The following is a 25,457-nucleotide window of genomic DNA, read 5'->3' as shown; positions in this document are numbered from 1 at the left end:
CATTAAATGCATGTTTTCAGAAACAAAATTACACCTTCAGCCTTACATGGCACTAGGGGGCATCTTGTAAGGTTGATAGTCTAGAAAGGTAGTGATCTCATTCTGGTAGGCATCCTTGGATAGCGTCCTTCTCACATCTTTCCAACACTTTCACTGCATCCCGTCGTCATGGTAACATGAGGAAGATATCCTGTGGAAACCAGCCAAGATTGCTGTCTGGATGGTAATATTCCTGAAGGATTTTCTTTCGAATACTTCAGGCACAAATCCATCCAGGATGACTGCTTTCATGTCATTATGAATATTACATTAGATTGTTACCAAGGTATCTGTAATCTTGTATTAACCATTGTATTTGTGGTTGATCATTTTACTCCAAAAAAAAAAAAGAAGTCATATTTTCACATTTCTTGAATTCATCAGTCTTGAATTCATATCATGTGTAACACTTGTGCTATGTATCTCTTGTTTTTTTTGGTATATTATATGTGTTGTGTTTATATGTGTATTTTGTGTATGAGTGCGTAAGCAGGGGCGGATCCAGAAATTCCGTAAAAGGGGTGGGGGGGGGGTGCCTTTACAAAATTAGGAGGGGGGGGGAGGCGGCACACGTGCCCCCATTTCTTCTTTTTATTTCCTATGTTTTAACAAAGAAATAAAGGGGTGGGGGGTGTGCTTCCACTGGATCTGCCACTGATACGTGTGTGGGTGTTTTTTGATTAACTCTGTGTGTGCGGCGATGTAAGCCCCAGTGTGCCACATTATTCTGAAACCGTAATGCATGAGTGCTTTTTGAAACATTCTGTTACTTTTTGTAGAAGCATTATGCTAGAAATGCTGGAGAGCAGTGTTATAGAGAAAATTTGCAGGCTTTGCTGTGATATGTGAGGAATGACACTTTCAGTTACTATGGCATATGGGGATGTAACTATTGATTTGTGCGCAGTTTTGCTTTTGAGCAAAATATGCGAAGTTGACAAGCCATTCCTGAGTTTGGCTTACAAAAGTAGCACACAAAGTCTTAAAGGAATGGCACAGTTTTGGTTGAGATGGGGATTCAGGTTTCCAACATTTTTTGATGTTAATTTTTTGAGATAATTAGAAATCTCTCACGAAATATGAAAGAGCATACTATTCCAAGAGGAATTCAAAGTTTATTTGATGAAACTTGATTTTGAAATGGCTGAGATATCCAAAGTAAAGCAATCCTATTAAAAGGTGGGACCCACCTTTTATTAGGATTGTTTTGTTTAATTGTTTTTTTCTGATTTTGAAATCCTCTTAGAATTGTATGCTTTGTAATATTTCATAGAGGGGTTTTTAAATATCTCTCAAAAAGTTAAAGCTGAATCCTCACCTCAACCAATATTATACCATCCCTTTAAACAGAGAATCAGTCACTTTCATGATTACTGTTTTCCACTGGAAAAAAAAAATGCATGCATTAGGAACCGTAACAAATCAAAAGGGCACAATTGAAGCGTAAGTCGTGACTCTGAATTAGAAAGCAAATTCTTATCTTTCTTTTCTTTTGAACAATCAGTTCGAAGATATTTGGACTTGCCTTTTCTTACTTCACTGAAATTGTCATGCTTGATCTATGGCTGTGGTTAACACATGACTAACATTTGCCAGAAAAGGTTCTCAGCCCAGGAGGAGAAAAATAAATTCCTTTAAAATGCTTCCACATTGCAAAGTTCAACAAGTTTAATGAGCCAGAAACTATTGATATTCAAGTCAGTGGAGAAATTTTGTCATTGATATTCAGCACAGTCTTCCAAATAGCTGAAAAGGCATCGCATATTCATTGCTTGACATCTGTTTATGGCTACAAGAGCTTATGTGAATTCAAATTTTGGTCTTAAAATGAGTTTGCTTATAGATGGTAGGAATGCTCCTTACTGTTAAATAGAATGGTAACTTTGTCATACATAAATGAAATTCTCTCATCATTGTCTGATTACCTGATTCCATGAAAGCAGATGATTCATATCAGCAAGAGAGCTGTTCACATGACTCTTAATTCTCAAGATTTAAGCCTGATTTTGAGTCATGATACTCAAGTGAGATCTATATCTATATAGATCTGTATCTATTTCTATATCTATATCTATATCTATATCTATATCTATATCTATATCTATATTTAATTTATATCTTATATACATCTCACTTCAGAGCCTGATTCAGAAGAAGATGTAAAATCACCATCAATAGAACATAAAAACTGATGACTTTTATGTTTATTTTACTTGCATTTTGAGTTTGATTTAGATAATGGTAGAATATATATATTTCCATTCATTGTATTCTACTTATAAATAACTATGTAAGGTGCTTGGAGCCTGTGTATCAGGATGCCAAGTATGGGATATGTTGTTCAGCTATGCTGAGGACATTGAAATGAAATAGTGTGATAACAGATCTAACAACATATTAGAGTACTCTTAAGTTGTTTATGCATGGTCTGTACACGGCATCTCAGATTTGCACAATAATATGATCATGACGAATGTGGTTCTGTACTGTCTTCAGTTTTTACATGAGGTATGTCACAACAAATTTCTGTCCCAGCTTTTGCTGCAAAGTTAGAGTTCACTGGGAAATATGTCACCTGTCTTTGGCTACAAAACAACAACAACAAACAAACCAAGACCAATGTAAACACTGCAAACAGCCATACTGTGGAAATACCATGTTACATATCATCTTACCTGATCATTACATTGTACCCAGGTAATGTGCAACAATCTCATTTCCTGAGTGACAGGTCATGGTATAATATGCCTCGATGTGTCTCACACATGGCTTCTTTCTGAGAGTCAACACATGTATGTAACCAACCAGGGTGGTGGGAAGGCAAAAGGTACTTTTAACCAAGTGACGTATCCTTCATAGGGAGACATAATGATTGAAAGCGGGATTCATTTTTTTCACTTTACATCAAGGACAGATTTAAAACCAGCTCACACTAAAATGGGCATCTATCTTTCACTATCACACTATTTTTTTTCTGGGTCTCAATGCCTCACTCACATACTGGTCATCAGTTCTGGCAACTTAAAACTGTTTTATTCCAGGGGGAAGGGATAATACAGGTGGCCCTTAAAGATGCAGCTTAAAAGGATGATACACAATTTTGTTCAACTGATATCAGTTTTGATCTTATTTATTCATTGTATTTGTTCATTGGTCATTCACACTAATACAAGGTATGCAAAAGTCACAATCATGTGAAAATTATTTTGAATGCTTAAAGAATCCCTTAACACTGTTTAAAAACATGACAGAAATTCAAAAGAGATCCTAGTCATATTCTCACTTGTGTGTTTTAGTTCTTATAGTTCTAATAGTTCTTACTTTCTTAACTCCACTGTTTAGACAAGTGCTCACAAGACATGCCTAATTCTTATACACTTTTTCATGTGTCCCTAGTAAGGGCACTATATCGTTTGGAGGTCAAAGAAAAAAAAACCCAACATGCCTACGGATGCATTAATCCTTCCTGCTATAAAACTTGCACTTGCATGGAAATCAGTTCACACATATGAGACATTAATGAATTTCTCTCAGCTATTTTTCAGCTCTCTGCTGTCCGGGGTATTAATATTTCATAACGGCATTTCCATCCAGCCGTGAGGGGCTTCCGAGCCAAGTAATATGCCGATATTAATAATGCAGGCTGGGATATTGTGATCACGTTCAGGCTTGACAAGACAGCAGACCTCACAGCCTGTGAGGGACATCTAATGTGAGGTCAATGTTAGCCGTGGATTTATAGCCTTACTCCTTAGCTGTCTCATTAAATCAGGTGTACTGTACTACAACCAACAATCCACTGAACAAACCCATTTGTTTGAATACTGGGCTGCCAACAATCACTTGTCAAAATCAGGCAGATTCCAGAGAGCTTTCAGAGATATTGTGTGTGCTACATGTGTCATGATATGTGTTAATAATTCCCAAGTGAGAGAGGTTTCTATTCTCTTCTTTGGACATAAAGAACTAGTTTGATTTTTCAAGAAAACTCCTGCAGATTCAGGTCTGTGAATGATATTCTTGATATTCTTACAAAAAACAGGAATGTCTTTCTGAGAAAGAAGTGTGCTTTTTAAGAATTCAATATCAGTATCATCTTTTATAACAGGAAAGTCGATTCAAGGTTTAGTTTTTAATGTAATTTTTTTGTTGGGTGTAACAACAGGTGATGATAGTAAGTTGTGTTCTTGTTGTTTTTATGAATGGTTGTGATGTGATGCTTTAAGCATCACACAGTAGATAAGATATTCCTGAGCTCCGAGCAGACCCGTTTCATTTAGACATGACAGCATGCACATGGTGTAGACTAAGGTTGCCATGGTTACTAACTCATGGCCAAACTATCCTCAAACAGAACCCTCAAATTGATGGTCAACATTCGGTAGTATTATGGATTGATGTCAAGTAAACCTGGATTAATGCATCAAAACTTATCAGTTTAAAACAAGTCAAAGACACTTCAGTGATTTGATTTGATTTTGTTTTTTATTTAATTCAGTTCAGTCAAGCTTTTCACACTTCTATCAGAACATCACAATGTCCCATCACATTGTCATATTCAATTAGATTTATGCATTTCTCTCTCACATCTCTGCCTGTGTGCATATTAATTTTCAATATTCATGTTTTCGTGATTTTGTTGGATGGAGGTCAATGAGAACTGAAATGCAGTAGACACTGAATTAGATATGAGGCTTTTAGATTCATTGTCATCTGTGCATTGTCGTTCATTGTCATTTGTGCGACAAAATGACTATGTACTGAGAACTCCTGTTTATATGTCCTTGACTTGTGAATATGTTTGATGCTGAAACTGAAACTGAAAAGAATTTAACCCTCTAATGACAATAAACTCAGAGTGCCACTGACATTGGAGTTCAGCCTGATTTAATTCATCATACCAGCTTGCAGAGTTTGGATCTCCCTCATTCAAAACACAAATCGTGAAGATTGCTATACATGCGTTACTTTAATGTGCACTAAATAATGGAATTCTGTAGTGTGGTAGATAATCCTGTAGACTCCTAAGCAGGAATTTCTTAGTTTTAAACCCATGTAGTGTGTACATCCATGGACATAGTATGTCTTCCCCTCTATGAACCTCTAGACCCAATTGCCAAACAGGTTCCGGAAGATACAGCAATAATAGTAAGAATACAGACCTCAGGGAGAATAGCTCTAACACTATGGAGGCTACACTTGGTGAATTACTAGACTTTAAATTCAATTCCCTTCTATTCAACCCATTTCATTTCATTTCATTTCATTTCAATTCAATTATCATTGAATTATCATCATTAAACCTAAAGACACTATACATTGAAATCATTCTATCACCATTTTTTTTTCATAGCCAAATGGTCCAGATTGTAAAGTTTTGCTTCGTTTAAATCAGTTGCTTAGTTTAATGCATCCATCTATTCTCATGATTACACTTAACTGCTGACATAAGTGTTAATGTAATATACTGTGTAGAGTCTGCACAGCCATCTGAAAAGAGATAAAGTTATCCAACATTTTCTTTCACGTAGCTGTAATCTGTGGTCAATATTCTGTTTTTGTGGATGTCAAGTATGTCACATCCATCTGCCATAATGATTAGAAAACCCAGTTTATGAATATATTGTACGTGATAATTCAAATGTAAATTTTAGTACAGCATTATATGTATATCACAGGGATGTGACTGTTCAGAGTTTAATCTGATTTCAGGTTTTTTTTTTACTCTGCTCAAAACCCACCTTTCAGACTTGTTGCAGTTCCACTGCATTGAAATGTTCTCAGTTTTTAATACACTTTAGACTTAATTTTTTATGAGTTTCAGATTTCTTCCAAAAAATCACCTTCTTCTGCAAGTAATCTCATACCCCTCATACCATCAAGTGTACTAACCACATTAGAGGTAATCTACATCCCTTATTATCAATACTTAACAATGGGAAATCTGTTAATAGTGAAGTCAAAACATGTTATATGTGTTATATTAGTTGAGTTATGGTGAGTCCTACACAAAGTCTTTTTTTTTCTTTTTTTTTTTAGGTATGCTTGGCATGTTTCATTAGGATTTTTCATCGGATACTACATAGGATATTACATAGGAAAAAACATCGGATTTTGCAGTGATATTTCGATGCTTTTCATGGAAAGTCATGAAAATATCTATACTTTCATATGGAACATCGAAAGCGGTCTAATAAAGAATGAGTCACACATGGTAGCAATTTTAAGAACATCTCAGTTTTGTATTTTATTCAAATAAGCAAGACTTCGAGTATTTTCCCTCCTGATGGATGGATGGGCTCTGTCTGTTTCATTTCTTTCTCTATGTGATTGTGATTGGTGGGTTGCTTAAAACCTTTCAGCTATTCAGCCAGACTCTAGCTGTAAATGCTAATGACAAGAATTTAGATGAAGCAGTTACGTCGCAGGCTAAATCTAGGTACTCTTTCCTCTTTCATAGATGTAAATCAGAAGATAACTGATAAAGATATTACATTTTATTTCTTCTTTTTTTTATACGCACAGGCACACTGCATGACTGAATCATTTTCAGAAATGATAATGCCTTTGAGCTGTATTCCTGACCTCTTAAGATTGCACATCAAGACCCTAATGAGGCTCACAGCTCAGGGGTATATATCCGTTTTCAGGGCAGATGCTGAGCGCCTCTGGGTCTAATGAGCCCTATGTCGCCATTCCTAGACTGTTGAGCTTTGGTCTGGAAGCGTGCAATGTGCAGAGAATACCTGATTTGAAAGGGGCTAGGCAATGATATGATCTATCCCCAGGGTATACCAACTCCAAATGGAAAAAAAAAATCTCAAGACTTCCTAGGATTATATCACACCATATGGAAGAGTGCTTAAAGGAATGGAGTCTCAGAGTAGAAAGCTCTTTGTAATTACAAATAACCATCTCCCATAAATTTTTCACAAGATAGTCAACACATAGTGTGATCTATAAAGAGCAGTATCTTGCTTATCGGTGGCATAATACAGTACAGGCATATTTTGTCACAGATTGTCCCATGTGATATTCTCAGTGAAACTACATGTATGAATTTTCACTGTCAGATAAATGGAATGTTCTTCATTTCTTTATCAGTACTGTGTAGTTTTCCTTCTTTTCCCTATTACTTACTTCACTTTTTCATCTTATTTTGGAAGGATGGTCTTTTCTTGTGCTTCTTGTCCTGTTTGTATAATATTTGTTCCTATTACAGCTGTTTCTTTAGTCATTGCATACAGGTGTTCATGATTGCTTATTTTAGCAAGGAGGAAGATATGACTGTTTATTTGTCATGTGTTTGGAAACATATCCTTGCTAAATAAGTTGTTAGATTGATAACATTTGAAAAGATCAGAAAATCAGATTTGTCTATTTTTGCTAACATCTCTGCTGGCATCATAGGTGGTACAGAATCATTGTTTTGTTTTTTTTAATTCCAACACCCCTCTTGTTCTGTTCTGACTTTTTATTGCACTCAAGACACCGCCAAACTCAACCTGGTGGTGGAGTAGCTTCCCATGCAGAACACCATCTCAGAGTAAAAGTAAAAGATATACCAGGAACCAAGAATGTCAAAGTACATTGGCTGCATTTGAGGTCCACCAGACTTCCCCACCAATAATGGTGCTCCGTCATGCCCCCCTCCCCAGCAGTCATGGGATCATCTGTATGTTGACCATGTGCTAACTGCCATTGAGTACTGATTTCAAGACATTGGGAAGCTGGGATTACATTATTTTGTTTGATTTAATGGTTTTGATCTGCAGCCAATCATCTAAAATGTAAAAATGTAAGTTTTAAGCAAGTTGTTCCCCACTCCACCAGGGGGCCGGGCCAACATCCTTGTCTAGATCACAGCCACAAGATTATTTACACTAAAAGTTCACTGGGTAAGATGTTTGTGTAGTCTCAACATCTGGAATGAGTGACCATTATTATGTATTGTGGCACCCTTTAGAAGTGAAAAATACCAAAGTTTTAATGAATTACAGAAAAGGATGTTTTGACTGCTGACTGAAAGTGGAAAAAAGAGCCTGGAAACTGGATAGCAAATCACACTTGAGAGGAAGTCTTCCATGAACAAGATCCTTGGTAACTGACTAATGTGATGTTTTGATGAAACAAACATTGTTGTTAGTGACAAAAGTCATTCATATCCACCATTCAGATAAATCATGAATGACTGCTGAAATCAAATCTTTAATCCATAAAACATAGCTTGCCTTCCAGCAGAACTACTTATGTCGATGGCGCCATCTCAGAAATAAAGTTTATCGATCTTTTAAAAGGGCGAGATCTGCTTACTAGAGCACTCGAGTGAAGGACCTCAAAGTTGATAACTCTGTGATGAAGTATGAGATCAAAACATATGCCAACAATCATACATGCACAACACCCATTTTGGTTTTTGGGACTAATGCTGGAAATCCCTATCCGTTCAAAGTCAAAGCTAATTGCATAAACAATCGTTTTATATATTTGTAGCAGGTAATCACCTGCCTGCTTTCCTTCCACCTCTATCTCCTCTCACTGTGAATCAAATTGGCAACTCCATGTGATGAAGGCCAGTATTGATGACCGTGGCTAGTCTTATTCTTCATATTTGTTTTGTGCTTGTAAATATCTATAAATAAACTGTATTATAATGTAAATAACGCAGTCTGCAAGAATCTTCAGATTTTTGAAGGAGGCAGACTTTACCAGAAGAAGAAGAAGAAGAAGTACATTGAAAAAGTCTTTATTATACTCCTGCATCAAAGTTGGCAATTTTTCTTTACTCTCTAAACCTTTTCAGTTCATGATTTATTGGTGCCTGTCTGATTTTTCCCTCTAAATTTTTGCTTATCTATTTTTCTGATTTTTCTGTATTCATAAAAAGCAATATTTATCAGTGTGATAACACTCTGTATCCTATTTGCTTAATTCAATTCTAGAATCTCTCAGTAATATGTATATATACCTATGATGTCAAACCTATTGTTTACAGTTTCATACAAAGTTAATGCTGTTTCATTGATAACCATCATACCTTGTCATGAGTACTGTAATCTTTTAGTTCATTTTAATAGTGCAATTGTGCTATCTAAATATTGTTTTGATGCTAAGGAATGACTTATGTAGGCCTAACTAATGTAGAGTCAAACCGTCGGTTGCCATTCTTATGAATTTGATAGAGACCTTTTCGTCTTTTTCTCTATCTGGCAGTGAAGGGACAACCATTTTAGGTCCTCTGGAAGGACAATTCTCTTAATGCAACCCTGCCTAAAAAATGCCATATTCCCGTCAGTGTTTTTCTCATCAGAAGCATTTTGAAGTTAAAAACATAAGTGATAGTGATGGCCATGTAAATCACCTAAAATTCACACACGTTAGAGGTGTCCAATCCATAGTGCATACTGATGACACTGTATAAGGTTGTCTGATGTGAGACAGTGTGTGCAAGGTATTAGTCTGAATTCTGAATTCACGGCAGAAGTAGGGTTCCTCCCTCTACCTTTCCAGCACCCTCCCATGGTACTCTGCAACAGAAACAAGGAGCTGGGTAAAGAGAGATAAATGATGGCAGATTCCCCAGTCCTGAGATATGCGCATGACATTCTAACTGGCTGTGTAATCTTATTACTAATCCCATTATAGTCAGCCATAATCTAATGAAGATGGCAGGCTACTGGGGTGTAGCAGATAGAGTGAAGTATTTGCCCCTAGGCGGCAGGCTATAACTTCTTTGCCTTTAAGGTGGCAAATAATCTGTGGCCATACTCCTTATTCGGGTGTGATGTTAAAATGTCTGGAGTGTAGAGTTCAAGTCTGTACAACAGTATTTTTGAACATCAAAATGGTTTTGCTGTCATGATGTCTGATTGTTGGTGTAGTTAGTCTCAAAGTGAAAGATGATGTGATAGGAAGGACTTGATATAACCTAGCAACAAACTTTACAGAGGAAAGATGATTGTACTCAGGGATATTGCATTTAAGAGAAGTGATTCCCTACATGTATGTGATATTCATTCTGAATTGTATTTGTGGTGAAACAAATATATATCATATGGAATATAAAAACTTTTTAAAGCATGAATTTTGGTATTCATCCTTTTACCTAGAAATATAGAGTTCTATATCATAACAGATAAACATGTGAGAACCAGAAACTGAAAGTGTTGTGTACAGTATGGTGAGTTAAAACCTTTTCTTTATGGCTATGATCATCAATCAATACTAAAGTTTTGATTTTTTTTTTGTCTGATAAGAAACATGCAATGTAATGTTCCTAATGTCAATGAGGTTGTAGAATGCTGGCCAAGAAAGTGAAGTTATAAAGACGACTCCCATTATAACATAGTCTGGCAGTTTTCTTTCGTAACATATAGATTTTGTTAAGCTGAACAATAAAGTACATAAAGTTATGTAGATGATAATTTAGGACCTGAGTTTTTACCTTTTTGTAATGAAAATTTCAGTGCATCTGTGTTTGTTGTAACACGAGTGCACTATATCTGGATATCTTTATATCATTGTGAAATTGTCAGTTTATGTATTTTCTTCGTCTGTGTATATCCCTTGAGAGTACAGTCATAGTCACATCTGCACTAAGTGATGGCAAGAATCAGCCTCATTCAATACATTTATCTTCTGTTTAGTCTGCATTTATATGTATGTGCAAATAAGCACATCACTGACTTATAAGGATTATAAAGCTCAATGTTTTTTACTTTAATGGTTGACATGCATCAAAGATTATGAACTCAGCACTGATTCACCCTGGATAATCTGTCAGTATTTGCAATGATGCAAGAGGCGATCCCAATGGAGTGACACATCTATATTTCAAGAATGGCATTTTGCTGTTGGGGCGACAAACCCTCGTATCTAACAAATGCCAAATGTTAAGGAGAAACGTGGCAGCCAAAACACTACAGCAAATGGGGTTGCCTTTCTTTTGACATACCATGATGGCTTTTTTTTAATTATTATTATCATTTTTTTTTTTTTTGGGGGGGGATATTAAAACAGCTAGAATTTGGACAGGACATCACTTAACTGATTACAAATCAAACAATTAAATTAAAAAAAAAATGATTTTCACCAAAATTTGAGATACAAGGTATTGTCAGCCCAGCAACGATTTTCTCTCCCTGGCAAAAATATCAAATCTCAGGAATGCTCCTGAAACATCTAGCCATTATCAAGATTCTAATCTTCTCTATTCAACATTATGCGTGTTTGCCTACCAGACAGACTCATTGTAATCAGACAAATTTGGAAATATATAAAAATGTCTTGTCCAATCCTCAGATTTCATTAGACTTTGAGAGAAGCTTCCCCATAAGATTCCAAGGCCCCAGCTCCTGAGTGAATATCAAATTTTGCGAATGGCAAATTGTCTGTCTTGTAATCTTCTCAGCAAATGTAATCTGTACTAGGATGATCAATAATGCACATCTTCAGTAGATGTGAAGTGCCTGGTCAGGAAATAACTTTTAGGAGTTAGGACAAACAAGTCTTACATTTCTCAATTTTCAATATTTGCATTGTCTCTTGTATAACCATTTACACACACACACACACACACATATACATGTTAACTTATTTGAATGGGAGTTACGAAGATGCCTATTGTTACTTATATATAGCATTTACTACCATTTTTTTCCACCAAAAAAGAAAAGAAAAGAAAAGAACAGCTTTTCAACTCATAGAATACTGCAATGCTGTTTTCTCGTGTCGTTCCATTTATTCAATAGATCCATAGCAGAAGGGGCAAATTCAACCAACACCACTTACCATGATAGACAGGTAGTACACTAAAGGAAGAAAGTGGTGTTTTTTTTTTCATTTATCTTGCCTTGCAAAATGCTAGTTTAATAGCAATATGTTCAATGAAGTGATATCCAATAAGTTGAATTTCTACCAGCCACACAAAAGTTTATCTTGATGTATCAATGTGTATTGTAATGGTATGAAATTTGGTATTTTTATCATTTTGTAGTTGTTTTCAGATTAATATCTTATCACATACCCTTAGTTGTGAACACCCCCCCCCCCATAAATTCCTGATTTTTTTTATCTTTCAAAAAGGGGGTATATTTCAAGGGCTCAATTCAGGGAAAAAATTCCCCCAATTCATTGGAATAGGGGTATTTCATTTATTTTTATTTTCTTTAATAGTTTTGAATCTTTCCTGAACAATCACCCACAAAAAGGGTTAGTTTCAAACGCCCCCCCCCAAAAAAAAAAAAAAAAAATCTGAAATAGGGTTTGTGCGGCTTCTTAGTGTTTGCCCTCATTCTCCTGAATGTGCCTACTGTGAATGTTTTGCTGCAGAGTATGCACGGCTGGCATTTTTTTTTTTTTTCACAGGACATTTCACACTCGTGCTGCACACACATCATGCCGCTTGCACATACGCTAGCAGTTTTCCCTCCCAAAAGCCCATGATGGGAGGTAGGGGGGGAGTGCCTTCTTGATGGTTACTCTTTTCAGCTCATGATAGGAGTCAAAATCCTAACCCATTTCCATCCTTAAAGGGGTATCTTCTGAGTGGTGGAGGCCATGAGTGAACCTGTCAGAGGATGTTCAAACCATCGATATTCATGAATCTATTTATATGACATTATCATAATGCCATATACAAAAAAGAAAAATGTTATTCCCTGCATTCTACAAAGATCCTTGTAGCTCATGTCGGTTATATGTAAATTGATAAGACTTTCTGTAATTGTGCAAATTCTGAGTGAAAATATTCATTTCTGTCTGTCCCAGATCCCTACAGACAAACTCTCCCATGCTGGGTCAATCTTCCGCACACTCCTTCTCGCCAAATCCCCACATCTTATCAAGGACAGGAAGTACAACCTCCGAACCTACAGGAAGTGCATGGTGGGCTCTGAGATGGTTGATTGGCTGATGCAGCAAGGTCAGATGATGTTGGTGAGGTCACGCCCCCAAGCAATCGGCATGTGGCAGGCATTACTTGAAGAAGGCGTCATCACAGAAGGTAGATAATATTCAGCTCTTGTTTACTTTTAATACTATTATTATGGGCACTGCTACTTATTGAAATATAGAAACAAATGAGAACATATACGATAACACTTTATTGGTTTCATATTCTTATCTATATTTGCACTTTATGCAACAGGACACATATGCATTGACAGAGACTCCAACCCCAAGCACCTTCTGAACTGGAGATTCTCCCGCCTGAAACACCTAGCAAACGGGAGACTCCAACTTGATTTGCGTGAACATCATGAGCGTGAAGTTCCTTGTGACCAGGGTTGTGCTATCTAAGGCTTTCTTTTTGACATACAGTGGCAATAAGTAAGAAATCATTTGAGCAGGAGACACAGAGCCAGGGCGGGAGAAGTTGAATCTCAACCGGGAGAACGGGAGATTTTGCAAAAATGAGCTTTCGGCGGGAGATCTCCTGTCGAAAGCGGGAGAGTTGGAGTCTCTGCATTGATATCCACCAACTTGTCTTTGGAGAAGAGGCACTTTGATGATATACGTGTACATGCATCTTTATGGTATCAATTTGGAGTTGGCTCTTGTAATCTAGACTACTTGTTCAAAATATACAACCAATCATTTATCGTTGTCACAATTTCCTTCCGCAGTGTGCAGAGAGCATCCTTTCCAAGATGCCCAGCATCACTACCGGTTTCGGGAGGATGACCTGGGCATCACCAGCACACCAACATCCTCCCAGAAGAAGGCTGCTGAGGAGGAACTGCCAGAGATCATTGCGATGCTGGCCAAGGCCGCCCCAGATGCCATGATGAGACTCATTCTCCGCAAGCCGTGAGTATCCCATCATTCCTTTTACTTCCCTTGTGGTTGCTGCAGACCCTCAGTAATTGTTTCCCTGTGTTACCCGCTGTTTTGTATCGTTGTTTCTTCATTTGCTGTAAAAGTATTCATTGATGCAAAATTGTATAATATTTCTTTTGTATATTGTATACAGTATCAAATGTGTGTTGGATGATGCTAGTTTTATGGCAAAAAGCTTCTCTTTTTATAATTGATTTACAGATGTTAAAGTTGTCAGCTGGTTTTTTGACAGGGAAATTCATCTACTAAATCATAACTTTGCTCACCTAAATTGTCATCATTAGTAATATTCTTTCAGATTGAAATATTCAATGTTCTAATTCTTTGATGTTAATTCCAAAATATGTTTTTAAGTTATGCGATATTTTGGTTTCACTGGGATTTCAAGGTTTTGAATGAGCTCTTGATTTTCATGAGGGTTAGGAAATATAAACAAAAGTTAGATTGAAAGAAACCATAAATCCATAAAAACAAAATAGCACTTACTTCATTGCTCATTTTTTTCAGTGAACATGTAACATCTAGAAAAGCAAACATCACAGCAGAAATGCAGTTTATCAAAGAGTTTCAAAACTTAACACATACCAAAGAAAGTAGCTGATGTAGAAAGTGTATGTTTCAGTGAAAATCAATTTTTTCCACATTTTGATGCTTTTTTATTGAGAGAAAATTAGACAGAAGGGAAGAAATATTTGATGATCTCTGTCACAATCACAAGCTTAAAAATGTACTAAAAGCTGGAGTGCAGCATGTTGTATATTATATGAGGAGTTTCATTGTGTCTTGCTGCTTCTTGTTCTTTGTCCACTTCTTGATTATCTCCTTATCCCTTCATGTTTCATGGATTTCCAGATTTAAAGTCCCTTGATATCTCAGACAAACTCAAACTTGAAAATTTCATCAAATTTAGCAGCTGGCAAAGGTTCTCACATGTGTACATTGTATCTGTAGCTGATTAGCAGTGTGTACCTTTAAGTTCAATCTCCTTTCCTCATTGTAAGGTGGGAGAGGTGGTTTGGGTCTTTGAGTGATCTAGTGATTCTTTCCTTAAGACATGTGAACAGACAAAGCTTTAAGAAATTCAAAACATTTTGAGATGGATTTTTTTTTGGTGATGTTCTAAGCAAGCAAAGTTTAAGTGATAACAGGTAACTAATAGTTGAAGGTATAAGTCTTTGACCATTACTTGTGACTAAATGATGCATTATTTGTAATATCAGTGGTGTTAGTGCCTTTTTTTCAATAAACATTGCTATGCAGGAAGTTTACTGTAAAAAATGTAAATTCATTTATGTACAATTAATGACACTTTAACTATTGTCATGTTCAGTATTTTAGAGACTGTATTTCATGCAATTTCCCAAACATTCCTACTTGCAATATTTTTATAATGACGTGTCTTAAGCTAGTGATGCTCAAGATAAAACATGGTTTATGCTTAATTTCCATCACAGAAGAAGCTAACAGCTTTGCTCATGTTAGAGAATATTTTTATTTCTGTTTATAGTGTGAGAACATTAGAAGAGGTTGTTAGAAACTAAGTTGATAAAGATAGCTATTTCCTATCAAGAAAAATGACAAGTGACATGAAAAGATTAAGAATTCTTTGGAAGATGATGTCAGCTGCTTAACTGGCCTGAGGGTACCAATCTGGTAATGATGAAAACATTACTTTATCAATGTGCATAATGGATAAAAATCAATACAACCCCTCATGTGTAGTCAGACTAATGGGCAACAACTCATGACCTCGATGTACAAAACCATGCTTAGCATGTTTACTTAATCGTTGGCACACATTGCTTATCATAAGACTTAAACATGGTAATGGGTTAGCAAAAATGCTGCTCTCTTTGGCATTCATGTGTTTTTTTCTCCATTACGAGGAAATGTACCTTCCGTAGAATATAAAATACAACAAATATTCCTAAAGGAATTTTGTTTTTATAAGTGATTCAGAGGTCTGAGGCCACCAATCTGAGCTATCCACTCTCTGATTTAAAAGAAAAGAAAATAGTCATCTTTTTATAGATGTAAAGGAAAAGTTATGTTAATTATGCAGGCTGGAGTCATAATGTTAATAAATCTGATTGGCTAAGAGACTGTTTTAACATAATTGTCCCGAGTATTAATTGTAATAGTGGTAGCAGTAAAGTGCTAGTAGTTCTGATGACATTTATTATTGGTATTATTTTTCATATCATAAGTACTTCTGTTTTGAGTAGAATGGTTTAAATGCAGTACACTTTTGCAAGGTTAAAGTATGATTCCACTTCATCCATGTAGAAAACAAAGTAGTTGGCAAAAGAATATCCATGGGTGTCAAATATTCTTAAGGATGGCTTTCTTATGTTTGTGCTTGTATGTGAGAGTATGTGTGTGTTCTTGTGTGGTAATGGCTGCTTGTATATCCTGTCTTCTGACAAGATGACGTTAAGGACTGGATGCTAAGTAGACTTTAGCCTAGGCTGTGAATGCTAGATTGCACCAGATGAAAAATTAATGTTGCCTCCTAATTTGAAAGCCTGTTAACATTATGTTGTTCAAGTTTTTGCTGAAAGCTCTGGTTGCAGTCATTACTAGAAACCATCCAAAGATTCAGAGAATCGTGGGAATGTTGTACAGCAAATAGGATTTCAGAGCGTGTTAAACAGGAGAGCCTATTGCCTGCTGCCAGGTGCATACAACCTTGTTCAAGACATTCTACCTGTGGTGTGTGATATTCTTTGACAGTCTTAACCCTTTAACACCTACCTGCCAATGGCTTCCTGTTCATAAAAAAGCACTAAGTGTGTGTGTGTGTGTGTGTGTGTGTGTGTGTGTGTGTGTGAGAGAGAGTGTGTGTGTGTGCATATTTTGTGGATGTATTTAGATGTGAGTTTGGTAGCCTGATTAACATCAGCCATGTATTATGCCCTGTACACTGCAAACTAAAACTATCTCAGGCAACCAAGTCTATGCTGGTACTATAACAGAGTTCAGGGATAATGAAATGAAACACAAATATATTTGTTAATTGAGAGAATGCAGCAGTATCAATAGAACACATTAATGAAAGTTTGAGGAAATTGGACAATCCATGTGGGTGCAGCCATTGCTGGATGAAAAGACTATTACAGCTTGTGACGTCACGTATGTACAAAGATATAAAGAAAATGTGAAGGGAATTCCGCAAAATTTTTATTTTTTTTAATGAAAAGTACACATTCCCTTGGCTTGTTACTGACATACACAAAGGGAAATATTCCCCCTGCTTTTAAAAAAGGTAAATAGAGTGCTCTTTCATGGTGCTAGAAAAGGGAAAATATATTTTTTGTATATTTTTAAAAGTATTTTTGTGATATTGTTAATATAAATTATGATGTGACAAAAGTGTTGTAGTTTTCTCATCCAGCAATGGCTGCACAGTCCTAAACTCTAAAATTCATAGCTTTTGAATGGATTGGTAATCTTCACTCATGGGATGAATTTTACTACTTCCTTGAGGACAAGACATTGGCATTGTTAGAAGCCTCAAGATAAAAGAGAGAAACAATCTGTTTGGACACATTTCAGCTGTTAAACAAAGAAAATCAAAGTTTCAATTAGGCTAATTTGGAATACAAGTCAGCATTAGATTTCATATGAATATGATATTGTCAGGATAGTGTATTATATAGTGTTTGAAAGACTCATTTCTTCAGCATAGGTTGTTCAACATTATAAAAAGAAGATTTACAGATTCTATTTAAGGAGTCTATTTTTTTTAGAATTAAGCCCTCTTGCACTGTAAAGATTTCTGTCCCTTTTCTTCTTCAAAAACTCTACTTTTCCTCAAATGTACAATTTGTCTTCAAAATTGGCAACTACAGCATCCGTTCTTCCCTTCAATGTTTAATGGTCATCGTCAAGTTTTGCGCAGTTCTCATGTTTGTCATCAAAAACCTGACCCTCAGTACCCATATCAGCTGCTTAATTGAAGTCAGCTTTGTATTTGTAGCATCCTGTTGGCGTCGCCGCGATGTTTGTCTGTGAAATTCTTTCTTGTACATGTCCCTACAGACCACACATGACACCACTCTGATCCCTTCACTTGTTGATTTAAGAATCCAACCCTTACATATCTTTGAAATCACAACGTATAGTGTGTCAGTATAATAGCTTAGTATGCATCAAGAGTATTTAATGTAGACAGTAAGGTGCATTCATATCTTATTAAACATTTAAAGCCTTGAACTGTTGAGTGTTATATTGCTGATATGATATTCAAACAAGTTTAGTTCATCATTATTGTCATTGTTTCTGTAGTATCCTAGCAACCGCTGTCAAACTCCATCATGTCTTTTTCTGTGAATGTATTTTTCTCCTGTCGATTGCTTTGAGTAGTCATGTTAAAGAAACCAATAGATTTATTATTAAAGCAACAACTGACACAATTATGACAAAAAGATTCAAATTTTCATTAACTTATTAGATATTTCTTCTTTTTATATGTAATGAAAAGTGTGACAAAAATATAATTTATTTATGATTTTCTCTATATTGCGTGAATTAATTATTTCTAAGCAAGTATGTTTGGAGAATGTTAAGCATGGCTTACATCTCATATAATACAGTATATATATTGTCTCATTTGTGATACAAAATATATCCCCCAAATGTTTTCACTCTTTACACCTAATACATTATAGCACTCCTATGCGAGCATGGGGTTTTGAGTAAGTACTTGTTGAGTAACCATGGTAGCATTCTTGTTTGGCTGAAATCTACCTTTTCCATCTGCTGTCTTGTTCAGTGAAAACAATCAATGACTGGGTAGTCAAACTGGAAGCTTATTCCTTCAGACATTTTGCCAATTACTTCATTAAAAAGATGTATAACAATCCTATATGTCTATTCACAATCACCTTTTCTATTTCAGAAAGAAGATAGAGAAACAATTTTAGGGCATGTGGCTTATGCTCTTGCATAATTCCATTCACGAATTTCCTGTTTTTGTCATCAGTAACTAATCAAAATTCTTGTTTACAAGATATTTAGATGTAATTGTCTTCTGCTCATTCAGATTGTTGTAACAGTTGCCTTTTTTTAAACTGTTGTAAGAAAAAGTTTGCATACAAAATATTTTCTTTTTGTTTTGATGAACATTGAGAAAGAAACTAAGGTGACATCATTTTGGTTGATTTGCACTAGTCCCTTTTAATGCGTACTGCAGTTTTACCAAAGCATGAATACCAGGGCATGACTCATTAACCAGCTCTGCTCTGTTTCCACAAAAGATTATTCAATCATTATTATCGCCAATGTCCAATCACAATGTCACATACTTTTATATCATATGCTCCCTCAAATGTTGTTGAAGTATTTATTACCCTCCTTACCTGATAGAACCAAAATCTACCTTCAGGAATTAATGAATATCAGCTCATGAAAAAGACACATATGTAAATCCCAGATTTGTGAGGAAATCTTTGTAGACAATTTAGAAGAGCACTGAAAATGCTTTTGAATAATTATCCCAGTTTCAATAGGTCTGAGCTTTTAAAGTATTCTTTCATAGTCTGTTGGTGCCCCATGAAGTCACAAAGTAGAATATGAGCATAGATTAGAAATTACATCTGATTGCCAATTACCCTTCGATGTAAATAAGCACTGATTATTCAGTATTTAAATAGTAGTAGCTATAAATATCATGGGCATACATACTCCGGTTGAATATTCTGTAATTTCCGTCAATGTTTGTTAATCAGTTGCAATAAAAACAACTTGATGCAAGAATTGATTAATTCAAATAGATTAGAAATATCCCAATGTTTCATGAGGTACTGAAGAATTGAGTTATTTTCAATTGAAACTGATGGTTTTTGAAAGCTAATTAACCTTTTTATTTACAACATGATGACAAATACACTGCATGAGCACGACAGATTTTATCAATCAGTTCAGAACTTGAAATCATTTGCGACATATGATTGCATCATTGTGAATCATAAATGGCACATATTTATAAAAATAGTACATTAAGGATAGACAAATTAACATTTGTGTCTTATGATTGTGCCCTATCGGAAACTGTAAAATCAATCAATAAAATTGATGGCAAATTTCAATTTTAATTGACTTTCATTTATTTGATTGAATATTCCAAGAAAATAATTATTTCATTTTCAGTTGTTCTAGAATTCTGGTTAGATATTGGGGAAAGGACTATGAATAAGAGAGATTAATCTGAAACCATTGAAAATATAATCTAACTTCTAGCTCTTCCATTCAGAACTATGTGGATGTTTCACTTCAGCAATTGAAACTTTGTTAATTTTCCCAGCAGCTTATTGATTGATATAAATAAATACTGCCCACTATCATGACAATGTTGATGGTGATGTGGCATAATAGTTATAAGATTTATGCTCATCATAAATCATTTTGTGTTTAAATCCACCCTGCCCTTTATCCTAGCACTGAGAAAAATCAGCCATGTCCCCATTTTACAGTTGATGTTTCCATTTTCCCTTGTTTCTCTGAGGGAGAGAGAATGGTCTTGATTATGTCCATTTCATGTGTCCAAAAATCTAGTACCCCCATAGGGAGCACTTCACTGAACAAGATTTGAAAGCTGTCCACACAGAATGTGATTAAGCTCTGAGATTCAAAGTATAATGTCAAATTGAGAAATATAGATAATCATTCTAAATGATTTGGTGCATTGATGCCACAGTCACATCACATCCTGTATGGACAGCCCTCAAGTATCAGGCTTTTTGTGTCCTCTGGTCACTGCAAGCTGGTCTAGGTCTTGCTCTTTCCTGCAACCAGCCTTTCTCTATCAAGGCAAAGAGTCTGCTACATTGTGCCTCGGTGTGCATAGTCTCACCTGCTCCTTAGTGTCTCTAGAGCATGAACATTACTATCTCATCACATGTTCTCTGCCCTTTGCTTCATGCATGATACGTAGAGATATTGCTCTAAATGTATTTATGTTTGAATGTGAACAATTTCCTTACACTGGGGAATAAATCATATCAATATTAAAATGTTTATGATGGCATGATACTTTTTAATGGAGTACACCACACATGTTATGTGCACACACAGGTACTGACTAAGTTGTTCATTTTTTTTTTTTCTGGAATGTTTTGTCTCATGGCCTGGAAATTTGCCTGAATGTGTTAATTCTCCCAGAATGGATAAAGGAGCATTGTGCATGTATGAAATCAAAGCCCACTGTAGACTCGAGCAGACTTATTACAAGGGAGAGAATAGTACCACTACGACATACTATGATCTGATGTAATGTACAATAAATGGAGCCATTGAAAAGACAGTGTTTGTAATATGTAAGCTCCTCTGGGGAGGAGAATCAACCTAGAAATTTGTTCGGTATGAATTGAGCATAAATTTTAGACTCTCATTTTACAACACACATTGTAGAGTGTGTGATGTGACCTTTGACCTTTAATAAGATAACAAGTTGCAAGCTGTGTTTCATTTTGGTTGGTCTACCGGTATGAAGGGTCAGGCCAGCCCGCATCATTAACCGACGCACCTCGGCCAGTGTCCAATAACACACCTCATTGGACATTTCACAATTACCAAGCCCATCTGCTTCTTGAAACCCATCTGTGGCTATCAGAAGGTGAAAAAGGGAAAAGAAAATACAAAAACAAAAACAAGAAAACCTTCCTTTTCCCAGTATTCTCTGGGCTGCTAGAAGAGGCATCTGTGAAATCATCCAGTCTCCTTATTCCATTAAACTGTTCAAAACTTCCCCAGAAAAAAAAATATGTGAAAACAATTTCCACTGGACTGATGCAAGAGGCCAGCTATCATATATTAGTCAGTCATTCCTCTGAAACAAATGTTATATCATACAAATTACACATAAGATGTAATGTTTGCAAGATTATGTAACTGTCAAAATCTGGAATGACAGTCATATTACAGTCATCTTCTTCGTTATAATCATCTTCAGGTAGATGTATGTTGAAATGATCTACACGACACTTGATCTTTTGACATGCATGTCTCATTGACTGATAAAGTACACAAAATTACAAGATGATTCTGTCATACAAGTCAATCAGAATATAAGTTATTTTTACTCTCTAACCACAATGCTGCCCTTATACATCAATGGCCAAAAATGTCTTTATTGCAAGGTTTCGAAATGAATATATATCCAAACAGAGTATCTTGAAGGTACTGTTCCTTAAACTGACTGTATTGGAATACTTTCCCGTTTATTTATATTAGTATTGACTGGTGATAGCAATTTGTATTGAGTAATTCTGAATATTTCTCTGAGCTGTTTTTTTTTTTTTGGAGAATTATATTACCTTACCCAGGGATTTTTCCCTCGGGTTGTGTCTCATAGAATATCTCACCTTTCCTTTTTTTAAAATTAAATACACTCAGCAAAAAAAGAAAGTAAACACTTTTTCAAGTTTATATTTCTCATAGAATATTGGCTGAAAGCTAATTTATTATATACCATATTAAAGGTAATTTAATTGGCAATCAACTTGGTAGGTCAACAAAAAGGGAAACTTCACACATGAGTGAACACCTTTGTTTTTTTTCTTCCAGGGCACAAAAGTAAAAATTGCAAAACTGAACAAGTTGTCATTCATGCATATGTGCTCTCCCATAGAACATTAATAACAAACAACAAATTTCACACAAAACAAAACATGAATTAAGTTGCAAAAATAAATCTTTGATCTCTATATCTTTAAAGCCCAAATGATCAATGAAAGCTAAAAATAATGGAGGAAAATAAAGAATCTTATGTCAAATCTAAATTCAAATGAAATAAGAGAAGTGATTATTAACTAAAATGGTAGAAATTTTGGGCTTTTTTTCAAATTAGGAAATTGTAAATATTGTTTGGTTCTTGAATTTGTCTCATGAATTCTTAAAACACTAGATTAAAAGAAATAAATAAAGACATTTTGCTCATTTAATTATCTGTATGCTTATTATTCCCTGTCATTTGAACTTTGACTTGACAAAAAATTCTTATTTCCCCCTTTAGTTTCCCACTTTTGCTTTTCTTAGAGGTCATAAAGAGATAAAGAGAAAGAAAACTTGTTTTTGCTATTTTATTCATGTCTCTCATTGTGTTAAACGGGTCTTTTGTTGTCAATGTTATCGTGAAGGGCATTTGCAAATGAAAGAGAACATGTCAATTTTTGCAATTTTTAATTTTGTGCTTTGGAGGACAAAAACAAATGTGCCCACTCATGCGTAAAGTGTTCTTTTCAATCAACCTATGGGCTTAGTAGCCAATTAAATTACCTTTAATATGGTATATAATACATTGATTTTCATCAAAATCTTCTATGAAAATTATAAACTCAAACAAGTGTTTACTTTCTTTTTTTGCTGAGTGTATTTGAGCAAGCAATCCCCCCCCCAAGAAAAAAGACAACAGCAAAAACAAACATGTTAATTTACACCCAATCTTCAAATGGTATGATTGAATAAAGTTGCTAATAATTTGATTAGTGGTGTCCTATCTATAGCAGCCTCCCGCTCAAAGTCCATTCAAGAAATCCTCTGCTGAAATACTGCATATTTTCATCTCTAAGAGAAAATTACAAAATGAAAATGAAATGGTTTGCTAAGTTGATTTATAAAGCAACAGTGATCAATGTCATCTTCATATCTTCATCACAAGGAGAAAAAAATGCATCAATTATATGATATCAAATCTGAAACACATTTATGATATGATTATTACCAAATTATGACTACTTGAATTTCTCATTAATTGTGCAATTAGAAAAGATATTAGTTTATTGGTAGATGCCATTATTTCTCAATTATTTTGTTTCATTTCTGAAATTAGCATTGATTTAATTTTTGTGTCTTATATTTTCCATTAATAACAAAAAAACAAAGTGTTTAAAAGCAAAATTTAAACTTGCAGCATTTTGTACACTGTTCTCACTCATGTTACTTGACTTAGATGGCTATAATATTATTTTTTCAATCTTTTATCATCTAGTAGCATTTCTTTGTTTCAAAGCCCATGCTCTTACAATCTGTTAAATCAGTTCATCATTCACCTGCTCCTTCATCTAGCTTCAAATCACATGATCTCTTTACAAATCTGTTTCTGTGGTTTCTGTTACGCATCTGTTCTGAAACAAATCACATCTTTTCAGTGTGATTTTCTTTGAAAACTTGTATAGTGGCAGTACACGTAATTGACATGCTATCAAAGTTCACATTGTGCAGTTGAATAAATAATAGTTGACTCACAGGTACGTAAGCCTTGTCCTTCTAACAACCTGTCTCTTTCTTTTCTTTCAACATTAGTACGAACCCAAGAGGTTTATCATATTGTGTGTCATTAACAAATAGATGTTTTTGTATCTGTTGATGGTAAAAAAACAGACAAGTGATATAACATGTGACATACAAGTATATACTCTGCAATTGGTTGCATTCATGTGATCTCAAAAGCAACATGTATGCAAACAATTCATCTTGTTGCATTTCCATTGTAACTTGCCTTGAAGTTTGCAAGGACATATAGAATTTAAGGGTTATCTTGATGGTATATTTCTTTGTCACTCAAAAAAAAAAAATCAGGCTCTGATGAAATACCCCACAAAAGAATGACTTTCTGGAAGTGATATTCCAGCAAGGAAATGTTATCGCTGTTGAAATGCAGAGGAATTGGCCACTAACTTGATTGCTCAAATATTTGATGACTAGAATATATGTTATCAAATTTTGTGAAAAAGGTGATATTGAATGGATATAAACTGATCTGGTTCAGTTTGATAGAAAGGAATGCTGCATAAAATTACTCATGAATACTTTAGATAAAATGTGTAAAGATCCTCTCATGTACCTCGCAGGGTGGCAGCTCTTGTGATGTTCTAGCTTTAACCCGTTGAGGACGGTTTGATGTTGCTACAACACAAATTGTCCATAGACACCTGCCTGATTATACTCGGGACTTCGTCCTCAATGGGTTGATATGAATTGGTTGTGCAGGAATGAAATCGAGCAGCAAACAGAGTGTACACGTTTTCACTTTTTTTTTCTCAATATTTATACTGTTTTGCACTGTTTTTTTTCTGTCAGAGATTTGTGAGTAAGCCAGACAAAGATGTCTGCCGTGTGTGTCAGGCACTTTGTAATAGTTAGTAATTTTATAACATGTGTACGAGAGTGGGCTATAATTTGAAGACTTATCTACACTGAGACATTCTGTTACTTGATTTATATGTTTTGTTTTTCCCTTCATGTCATCTCTTTCTATCAGTCCTCAGGAGAGGAGTGTTGATGACCTTGAGATAATCTATGAAGAGCTCCTCCACATCAAAGCCCTAGCTCATCTGTCCACTATGGTCAAGAGACAACTGACCAGCGTCCTGGTCTTTGAGTGCCATGAGAAGGCAGGGACAGTTTGTAAGTTTCTTATTCCACCTGTCGCCAAAATGCTCATGAAAATAACTGAAAGATTCTGTCAAATTTCATGTCAGTCAGCACTGCCTGTTCTCATATTTTCTGAAATGATACCTACATGTCATTTTTGGTACCAAATCTCAAAATTTCCGTAGTGGTCATATCAAGTTGTCTTT

General features: G+C 35.3%; 1 protein-coding gene across 1 annotated transcript in view; it reads left to right on the top strand.

Annotated features, from left to right (window-relative positions):
• The window catches only part of LOC139729288 (rap guanine nucleotide exchange factor 4-like), a 143,867-nt gene that overhangs the window by 101,957 nt on the left and 16,453 nt on the right, over positions 1–25,457 (top strand). The window contains exons 8-11 of the mRNA XM_071640215.1: positions 12,808–13,042; positions 13,665–13,848; positions 18,549–18,575; positions 25,139–25,284. Coding sequence (XP_071496316.1) covers positions 12,808–13,042; positions 13,665–13,848; positions 18,549–18,575; positions 25,139–25,284 — 592 coding nt within the window. The remainder of the gene's footprint in view (positions 1–12,807; positions 13,043–13,664; positions 13,849–18,548; positions 18,576–25,138; positions 25,285–25,457) is intronic.

Source organism: Diadema antillarum, unplaced genomic scaffold, assembly GCF_040938485.1.
Source record: "Diadema antillarum isolate AM-2024a unplaced genomic scaffold, OU_Dant_1.0 seq00000233_RagTag, whole genome shotgun sequence".
NCBI lineage: Eukaryota > Metazoa > Echinodermata > Echinoidea > Diadematoida > Diadematidae > Diadema > Diadema antillarum.
Note: the sequence above shows the minus strand (reverse complement) of the source record. Positions and strands in the feature narration are given on the sequence as shown.